Source organism: Talpa europaea (assembly GCF_964194135.1).
Source record: "Talpa europaea genome assembly, chromosome: 16".
NCBI lineage: Eukaryota > Metazoa > Chordata > Mammalia > Eulipotyphla > Talpidae > Talpa > Talpa europaea.
Genome location: NC_140084.1, coordinates 47,478,156 through 47,488,486, shown reverse-complemented (window position 1 = coordinate 47,488,486; position 10,331 = coordinate 47,478,156). Strand labels below are relative to the sequence as shown.

General features: G+C 58.0%; 1 protein-coding gene across 1 annotated transcript; it reads left to right on the top strand.

Annotated features, from left to right (window-relative positions):
- Positions 1-4,207: 4,207 nt before the first annotated feature.
- Positions 4,208-7,760, top strand: RRAS (RAS related; the record flags this gene model as incomplete). The annotated part of the gene is made up of 6 exons (XM_084257131.1): positions 4,208-4,360; positions 6,081-6,168; positions 6,284-6,386; positions 6,471-6,579; positions 7,293-7,411; positions 7,501-7,760. The coding sequence occupies 6 exons, from the start codon at positions 4,208-4,210 to the stop codon at positions 7,583-7,585; spliced, it is 657 nt and encodes a 218-aa protein (XP_084113257.1). The 3' UTR covers positions 7,586-7,760.
- Positions 7,761-10,331: the final 2,571 nt, after the last annotated feature.

The following is a 10,331-nucleotide window of genomic DNA, read 5'->3' as shown; positions in this document are numbered from 1 at the left end:
CACCTGGGGGAGAGGGGGTGATGCAGGGCATGGACACAGAGACCCCACGGGCGCCAACAATCTCTCTTCCAGCTCACCCCAGTCTCAGGGCAAGCACCAGGCCCACAGCAGACCTGCCAGGGACAAGAGCGATTCTCTTCCCTCATCTGGGTTCCAGTTGCCTCCTTCGTCTGAGGGAGCTTTCCCCACCTCCTGTTTAAGCACCCCACACCCAGTTCCCACAGCTTCCCCCAAAATTTTAAGACCCCATTGCTCATGCTCAGGGAAGCCAACCCCATGCCAAGATTGGTTTTGATCAAACTGTGATTTCAAATACTGTGTTCCAGAGTCGCAGGAACTCAGCCTCCCCAGGCCAGGGATGTGCCAGTGTGCGCCTCAACACCAGACACATTCCTAAAAGCACCGACTTTCCTCCATGTCGAGGGACCCCAAACACTTACTTCTATACCTAACTTAGAACTATGATAGAATGAACCACAAAACCAACATGCCACTCTCAGAATGAAACAGGGCCCTAGTTCAGGAAGGCAGAACATGCCCCAGGCCCCAAAAGGGGCATCACCGACTGCCCATCTGTCCAGTGTCTGGATGCACAGGCAACGTCACAGAAATTCTTACATCGTCCTAATGCCGAACGATCGTCCTTCAGACGGGTGGGTGTTTTGAAGCGGGCTTCGGAAAACAACGGTGCTGTGAGAAATTTCCCCATGACTGTCAAATCCACTACACAGAGAACCATATCCAGTCTCAAAATTCCTACAAGGGCTCAAAATCCCTAACCCCCAACTCCAGCTCTATGTGCTTATCTGTAAGTGGGCACCACAGGATCTATCCCGAGAAGGGCTGTGAAAACTGGACTGGCTTCCGCCCCATGCACTCAACACTCACAACACTTGTTAGCCTTTAATGCCAGGTTTTCCCAATCTGTGGCCCTCACTCACCCCGCTGCACCCCTGCAAAGAACAGACCATGGTGATGGACTCCCTCCTACCACAGATTTTCATGCTCTGCCTAAGCTCCCATAGGCCATTTCCCTCTCCAAGAGGTGGCAGATCTAGCCAACTTCCACAGCCAGATCCGACCCGATCGCCCAGTTCCAAGCCCGGGAGCTGCTCTCCAGCACCTCCAGGGGGAAGCAAGTGTTAACAGTGACTGCCACAAAACAGAAGCTTAACAGATATCTGCTCACTGCAGACCCCCAGGTCTCTAAAGCCTCTGTGGGTAGAAAGTGGCTCCTCTGCTCATTCAGACATGCCCCAGGCTTTGCAGACACACCCAGGGCTCCTTAGAGTTTGGACACAAGAAAGCTCTGCAGACACTGCTAGGTTTCTCCTCCAGATCTGTGTTTCCCAAACTACAGTATGATAGCAGTTTAGTGTTTCACAGATAGCTTGGTATAAAAAGCAAATCAAACACGGTAGAAAATTCTTCACAGTACAACACAAGTGAGAGGAAGCATTAATTCAAGGGGCTTGGTTATTAGTTAAATAGGTATGTCGGAATGTAGTGGGTCTCAACGGCAATGTTTTTCTTACTGTAGATCAAGGTCAAGAGAGCTTAAAAAGCACTGTGCTAGATGAGTCCAGATGACCCCATAAACTTGCCAGATCAATGTGGACTCATTCTAATTCTATCACCCCAGAGCAATGCAGAACTTGAAGACGCCTTCCTCTGAATTACTATCTAGAGGGCAAGTGCATCTGAGCTGGACAAATTTTCCAGTACTCTTCTTTGTCTCAGTCTCCATGCGATTACCCGGCTCCAAAAGGCATTTGCATTTGGTCCGGGCATTAAGACTATGCTCTTGCAGTCACCCTCCATGCCACCTAGATGGTTCCAGGTCCTTGGAACCACCCCCAGCCTTCCTGTCACCCAGCTTAGATACTCCCACACAGAAGACCCATCCAGATGACCTCTCAGCACATCTCAACATTTGCCTCTCTTCCTTGGTGGGCACATCCCATCCCTCTGGGTGGCCTTCATAGACTTTCTAGTGCTGGAACAGTTCTTCCAGGTCTGCTAAATGGCCCCAGACCCATGTAAGTGAGTCGCATCCTCAGGTCAACCCATGCAGACACTTCCCTGCCCTAACAGACATACCCCAAGCGCTATGGATGGCTCTGCAGATATTCCTCAGGTCTTGCAGACCTTCTTCACCCCTGGGACATATCTCCAGATCTCAAGATGGCCCCAGAACCCACTAAACAGACCCTAGCCTCCGGTCAGCCCATAACGACGATCAACAGTGCCCACAGAAATAACCCAGGCCAGCTCTGTGATGGAAGGTAGGCTCCAGTCTCGGTCCAGGCCCTGTAGACGCCCCCAGTTCTCTCGGGGATGCCCCGCAGATGCCCCCCGGCACCCACAGACGCGTCCCCGGGCCTTGAGAAGGCCCCCCACTCGGAGCCAGGTTCCGCCGCCGATGCCGGGTCCGAGGCCGCCCCGCTAACCCCCCCAGGCCCCTCGGCGTGTAGGAAGGACCCCGGGACAACTAGCGACCCGACTCCGCCCCGCCCACCCCAATAGGCCCGAGCCCCGCGGCCCGGGCCGCCGCCGCCATCTTACCCCGCCGCTCGGGCTGCGGCTCCGGCCCCGGCGCGGGGCGGGGCGGGCTGGGGCGGGGCTCGTGAGAGAGGGAGGGGAGGGGCGGAGCTAAGACGCCGCCGAGCTTGCCGGGACTTCAAGTACCGAGCACGGGAGCGTGAAGGCTGGTGGGAAGGCTCCGGACTCGGTTTCCCAGCAGCCAGCGGGGCACACGCGCGGGGGTGAGCGCGACGCACGCCGGGAGGCGTAGTCCGCGCGTCGCCTCCGTCCCGCGGGGACAGCAAGGGGGTGAGAGGTGAAGTCGGTGGGATTGCGATAGCCCGCGATGAGGCCCCACAGTGCCCTGCGCGCGCGCGGAAAGTGCGACGGATCCGGAAGTGACGCTAGGCGCTCAGCCTGACAGATGCTAGGGAATTGTAGTTCGGGCGAGTGGGCAATGGAGGGGGTGGGGGGGAGGCAGGTCTGGCTGTGAGCGGCCCCGCCCACATTCTGGGGATCCCAGAATCCAGATCCCCCGTCCCCTCTAAATTTAGCACCGGAGAGCTCGCCCTACAGCCTGCTCATTTAGGACAGAGAAATTCAAACTCCAATTCCTCTCGGAGCAGAGCCGTTAGGACTCCCATTTTCCTCTTCGCTCGGAATCAGACGTCTTCATCTTCCTCCCTCAGACCATGTCTGGCGTCAGGCTCGCACATTACACCAACACAAACGTTCCAGTTCTCCATTCCGATTCCCTCGGATCCAGAATTCCGTGTCCCTCTAACCCCCTAGCCCCGGGAGCCAAGGGCCCGCGCCCCCCACCCCCTCCTTTCGGAACCTAATAGCGAGAAGCCCCTCCTGCCCGGGCACCCAGGGGTCCCGGCCTCCGCCCCAGTCTCTCCTCGGGACCCTGTTCCTCGTCCTTCCCAGACCTGGCGATCCTGGCCCTAGGCCCTTCATGACCCAGGGTCCCGGCTAGGGCGAGCTGGCTCATGGACTAGGAATGCAGTGATCTCACGGCCCCTCCCTGCCCCGTTACCCGGCTCTCCCCAGCCAGGGCCCCATGACTGCCTTCCGCTTGGCGGGGACGGCGGGAACCGGAAGCCTGGGTCCCTCAGCGGGAGGAGACTCCAGTATCCAGCCCAGACGCCAGGGCCCGGAGCTTGGCAGGGATCCCGGGAGGGAGGTGGAGCCTCCCCTCCGGACCCGCTCCGCGCGCAGAGCGCGCCTATATACGGCCGCGCGCGAGCCGCGCGCCCCGCCCCGTGGGACGAGACCTCGGGGTTGGTGGCCTGGGGGCCCCCGGCTTCCAGAGCGCGGCTCTTCGGCGTTGCCCCTCCCCTAAGGAGCTTCCCCGACCGTCCGCCGAAAGAATGAGAGGGTCATTAGCATAGCCCCGCCCCCAGGCGGCCAGCCCGCCGAGAGCGCGTGGCGCGGTGCGGGGAGAGCGAAGTTCTCTCATTAGCATATTCCCGCCCCATTCGGAATTCCCCCGCGCCGCGAACGCAGTTCCCGGGCCCTTATTAGCATAGCTCCTCCTCCTCCCCGCCCGGCCGCCTGTGAGTGCCCCGAGACGGGAGCCCGCGAGCCCGAGCTCATGAATATGCAGTGCCTCATTAACGCGCCCGCCCCGAGGCCCCGCCCGGCTCCCCCCCAGGCGGTAGAGGCGGCGGCGGCTGGCGACATGAGCAGCGGGGCGGCGTCCGGGACAGGGCGGGGGCGGCCCCGGGGCGGGGGGCCTGGGCCCGGGGACCCCCCACCCAGCGAGACACACAAGTTGGTGGTCGTGGGCGGCGGCGGCGTGGGCAAGAGCGCGCTGACCATCCAGTTCATCCAGGTAGTGGGCCCTCACCCGGGAGGGTGTCCCCGGGACCCAGAGCCAGCCCTTTGGGGGACTCCTTGAGACCCCGATTTTCCCTCGATCCATCACTGAGACCCTCTTAGGAGGCCCTCTCGTCTAAAAAATTCCTCTCAGATTGTGACCCGAGTCCCCAAGGACCTCCACCGGCTGGCTACAGGAGCAATCCTTCCTTATGCCCACACCCTGAGCCCCACCTCCCCTCCCTGCAGTGTCCAAATCCCCGCTCCCCTCTCACCTAACCCTGAGCACCTCCTGGGAGCACTTCAGTCCAGAAGAGTCAGCCCGCTCAGTCCCTAAGCCCTCTCATGGGCTCCCACCCCACGAGGTTCCACCTGCCCCCACTGGCTGTCCCATCTCCCCTCATCCCAGACCCCAGCTTCTCTCTGAGCCTCTCAGAGTCTAGCGGAGAGAATGCCTGTGCCCCCTGTCCCGTCTTTGCCCCTGACTACCCAGTCCTGAGAGGCTCCCTGATACCCAAGAGATTTTAGTAAGATCCTGCCCTTAGCCATTCCAGAGCACTCCAAGACCCTGAGTCTGGAATTCCCTCCATTCCACCAGACCCAGACCTTCCCCAAGGAAAACATTGAGTTTTCCTCCACAAGTCTCTGAACTCCTTTCAAAAACCCTGGCTAGCCCGCAGATCATCTCTGTGAAAGAAACCCCCAGATTCTTGACCCCCCGCCCCAACGCACTCCATGGGAGTGTCTCAAATCTTGTAAATGTGTTTGGGGTGTTTAAGGCTCTCCAGATAAACACCTATGTTCTATGACAGACCTCCCAAGAGCGCCCAAGTCACCTCAAGGCTGTCCCAGTTCTCACTCCTGAGCTTCCCCATGTGCTCAGATGTCACACCCCTAATCCCCCCAGAGCCTGGCCCCTACACCCTTCCTCTAGTACAAGCCCTCACCAAGGACCCCTCTAAACAGACAGATGCAGCCCTCAGCACCCCCAGCTGCTAAGTCGCCCCTTCTCTCCCGAAAATCCAACCCTGCCCAGGAAAGGTCTCCTCCTTCACAAGGGAAACCCACTCACTTTAGGGAAACCCTAGAAAGGCAGCCACCCCCAAGATGCTGCTAGGGAGGCCCCTGGGCCCCGGACCCCTCAAGAGATGCCCGCCAGTGCCTCGATGGGAGCCCCTGCCTGTGCAGGGGAAAGCCCCAGCCCTGGGCCCCCGCACCCAGGGGCTGACCAGAGCTGGCCAAAGGCCTGGCTGGAGGCGGGGCGGGACCCAAGCAGGAAGGGAGGGGCCCGGCCAGCTGGTGGGGCAGTTTCTCCACAACAGGATTGGAACCAGGTCCTTCCCCTGGGAGGAGACACTGTAAGCCTCCTGGGGAGGGGGGCGGGGGAGGAGGAAGGGGGAAAAGGAGGGAGGGACTAGACTGGAAATACGCTGGACCAGTGTTCCCAGTAACTGCACCTACTCCGTCCAGGCAGAGTGTGCAACACATAGCGGGAATTTTCCCTGAATCGCACAAATGCTGGATGAAGTGAGGTGCTATTTTTATCCTCCTTTTCCAAATGAGGAAACAGTTTCGGAGAAGGGAAGTGATTTGTTCAATGTCACACAGCCAGGACCTCACCACACTGTGGGAGATGTGCTTTCTACCCGAGAGAGGACCAAGGCGGGCAGAGAGGGGGCAGAGAAAGGTGGGGTTCAGGGTGCTGTGGTAACACTCTCCTCTTCCCACCCCGCCAGTCTTACTTTGTGTCTGACTACGACCCCACCATCGAAGACTCCTACACCAAGATTTGCACTGTGGATGGCATCCCAGCCCGGCTGGACAGTGAGGGCGGCAGGGAGTGGGTGGGGGGTGGCGGTGGTGGCAGCACCCACAGGGCTCCTGAGGGTGGGTGGTGGGGACCTGGTCCCCAAGGCAGCCCCTCTCCTGGTCTCTGCAGTCCTGGACACCGCCGGCCAGGAGGAGTTTGGTGCCATGCGGGAGCAATACATGCGTGCCGGCCACGGCTTCCTGCTGGTGTTTGCCATCAACGACAGGCAGAGGTGACAGGGGCAGCAGAGGTGAAGCGAGCGGGACAGGGCCTGGGGCTTGCCAGACCTCACCCGCTTCCCCTGCTTGCCCCGCAGTTTCAATGAGGTGAGCAAGCTCTTCACACAGATCCTCCGCGTCAAGGACCGGGATGATTTTCCCATCGTGTTGATCGGGAACAAGGCTGATCTGGAGGCACAGCGTCAGGTCTGGGGTACCCCACCCTCACCCCAGGTCGGCCTGGGGGATGCCTTCCCACGCCAGGATCCTCCTCTGACTGCTCCTGTAGTCCCATGGGCTCACTAGAGGTGTTGTCCGACCCCACATCGGACCTTCAGGGTCCCCTGCCTTGCATACAGGACCCCAGGAGAGGTGGCTGGGTGGTAAAAAGGAAACGTGCCACCTTCTACCTTGCCACCAGCCCCAACTGTCTGCCCTGTCCCTGCCTCTTGTTCCCACTTGGCTGCTCCTCCCAGCCTTGCAACCTCTGCCCTCCAGTCAGCCCTCCACTTGGCCCCCTCCTCTGCCCTTACCTCTCCCCTGCTTCTAGTCCCTTCTTTGCTCCCCAGCACCCCCCAGCTCTTTGTGGTACCAGCATGATCCCCCTTTTCTCTACTCTCGCCGCCCACAGACATGCAGTCCCGTGATTTCCCTCCAGAACTCATCTTTTAGATGAAGCCTGCGGGGATTTCCAAACGTCCACACTTTGCTCAATCCTCTCCCTGAAAATCTCATTTCTTTGCCCAAGGAACGTACTGACTCCCCTCCCCCAACCTTCCCCACCATCTTTCTGGAATTTTCCTTCTGGAGTCCCCACTATCTGTAACCCCCATTGGCACTGTGTGTCCCTCTGCTTCCCTGGCAGGGAAAGCCCTGAGTATAAGAATATGATCCCCCCTCCTGTGCATCCCCTCACCCAGGTCTCTCGATCTGAAGCCAGTGCCTTCAGCGCATCCCATCACGTGACTTACTTCGAGGCCTCGGCCAAACTGCGCCTCAACGTGGACGAGGCCTTCGAGCAGCTGGTGCGGGCCGTGCGGTAAGCAGAGCCCCCTTCTCAGCTGCCCTGAGCCCCCCCCCCCCCCCCGCTCCAGCCCTGCAGCCTAATACACCAGCTTCTCCCTACAGGAAGTACCAGGAGCAAGAGCTCCCACCCAACCCGCCCAGTGCCCCCAGGAAGAAGGACGGAGGCTGTCCCTGTGTCCTCCTGTAACGGGCGTGAAGAGCAACCAGCACAAGCTCTCGGGACCAGCTGCCCTCGCCGAACCTCAGTTTCTCCGTCTGGGCCTCCCAGGATACACTACACCCTCACCCTTGATTCCTGGCTGTCTCTGGGCCTCCGCCACTGTGTGCCTTCTGCAACACTTCTGTTCCCCACCCGAACCCCTAGTCGGGGTGAGGAGCTCCCAGGCGTTCGGGTCACTGCTGTATATAACTCTTATTATCCAGAGAAATAAATGCCACTGCCAAAGTTGGGAGATGCTTCTGAAAGATGGAGGGCTCCCAGGGTTGGTGGGGGTGGGTGAACTTGGGGCACACCCACCAGATCTGCTCCACCTGGAACTATGGAGTCTAGAACCCTATGAGGGAGAGAGAACAGGCTGAGTCCAGCGTCTGAAGTGGACACTCATAACAGGGCAATCCCACTGGGTTCTGTTTTGGTGGGATAAGGTTTAATGTCTACATTTCTTTTTCTGGAATGTCCAGAACATCACTACCCAGTATGGCAGTGAAAGGCCACACCTGGATAGTTAAGTGAAATTTAAATTTGGTTCACAGCACTGGCCACATTTCAAGAGCGCAATGTTCACGTGTGTTAATAGTTACCCTAATGGACAAGGCAAAAAGATAGCACTTTGCTGCAGAAAGGGCTCTCAGGCAGTAGCGTTCTGGAAGGTTCTGGTATCTTGGAGACAGGCAGTAACTGCTATAAGCCTTGCCTGCCCCCAACCAACCCCTCCTCCCTGTATGAGTTAGACCTTTCTGCTGGAGAAGGGACAGGTGGGTGGTGTCTCAGCAGCCACTGGCAAGTTCTCAGTTCCAGAAGGTTCCTAATTGGACATGAGTCTGTACCTTGAGTCCAACTTAAGGCCAGTGTGGGCACACCCCATCTCAGTCTCTCCTGGGTGGGGCTAATGTAAGGGCATCTCAAGACATCACACCCCTAAACAAGTCGCCAATATACCTCAGCCTGGGAGCCCTTAGATCTCCCCAGAATCAACCCAGGACCCTAATGCACCCCAATTACTAATCTGGAAGAACCACCACACACAACCCCCAGTCCCTTTGGCCTGTCTTTGAACCCCAGTATTTAGTCATCAATTCAGGTCAGAAACCCTGACCTAGATATTCCCACCTGAAACTTGGGGTACCACCTCAAGAGGTCTAACGTTTGACATTCTCTGGTTCCCTGAAGCCACAACTCCCCACCACAGAACCCGATTCCGTGAAAGCCCTGTGCTGCCCTGCCCCCCAGACTGCCTGGTTCCCATCCGGCCCCGCAGCCTGTCTCCTAGGCTGTGAAGTAGGGGGGCTGCAGAGCCACCTCCCAGGGAAGGCAACCGTCAGGGGCCAGCCTGAGCAGAGTCCGGTGCCTACTGAAAACTCAGCATCGGTGACCTTGCCCCACTGTTTTCCCGACCCAGAACCATGAATGTCCCTCTGTATTCCAGATTAGAACAATGATTAGCTAAATATCCCTTTCCGGGTTTCATTATCACAGAATCCTTGGCCGGCGACCAACCCGCCGCCCTGGGAACCAGCGCGGCTCCGCCGCATTGTGCCGAGGCCCCGCCCCCGCCGGAACCCGCTGCAGCGCCCACCCCGCATGACAAAACCCGGCACATTTGCCCCAGCCGAGTGAGGAACTCAACAAGCCCAAGTGGGGTGCTGTGCAGACTTCTTACCCCGAGCCAGCCGCTGATGGACCCCTGCAATGTCCAACTGGGCCTTCTTGGCCAGGATGTCCTTACTTTTGCGCCCACCCCTGGCCTCGGCCACCCAGTGACCCTAAATCACTCTGGCTTGCTCACTGCCCATCTTTGTCTCCCCATCTCTTTCACCCCCTCCAAGTCTTTTGATTGGCCTGCTTTGAGCAACAGGAGCTAAAGCATCGGGTTTTCCTCCACCTTGGCAAAAGCCCACTTTGCAAATGATAAAACTGACAAGGTGGGCTGTGACTCAGTTCCCCAGTTAGTGTTGGAACTGGATACCAATTTGGGCAATAATTGGATCTCTAAGGCCAACCTCGGTTATTCTTCCACCAAGGAGGATGATACTGCCCCACCAATCTTTGGAACAAAGTCCAGTTTCCATCCCAGACCTGTGGCCTGGGACAATGACCAGCCTGGAACTTTTTGGTACGGATGTGATGTCTCAGTCCACACCACCAACTGCCTGAGGCTGTACCCCCAAAGTGCTACAGGACACCACTGGAACACAAGTGCGACCCAGACTCAATCCAAGTCACCACAGGATTCTCGAAGTCTTGGGTCCATTCCTCACTCCCACCTGCTCTCCAACGCAGTATCACCCTCCATTCAGTAAAACCTGGGCTCTAGAACCAGGGTGGGAGTCCAGAAAATATCCAAGGTTCCCAAGGGTCTCTTTCTTGATCCAGAATGCCAACAGTCCATCTTTACATCTCACACTGGGGCTCCATCCAGCCTGTGACCAACCATCTTCAGTGCATCCAGCTCTAGAACGCCTAAAGTCCATCTTGACCATAAGCTTGGCCAGGATCCAGTGGCAACAGCTGACTTGTGACATTGTGAGCTGGGCTCTGGAATACCACAGTTGACTTCCAACTGCTTACTGCTTATTGTGGTCCGTTGTTCCTCAAACTTGAGTGTCCAGTAGCATCCACTCAGGCTTTTATTAAAAAGCGGGTTGGTTCTGAGTCAGCAACTCAGAGAATCTCAGGCGCGCCTTGAGATCATGCGCACCTACCACTTCCCAAG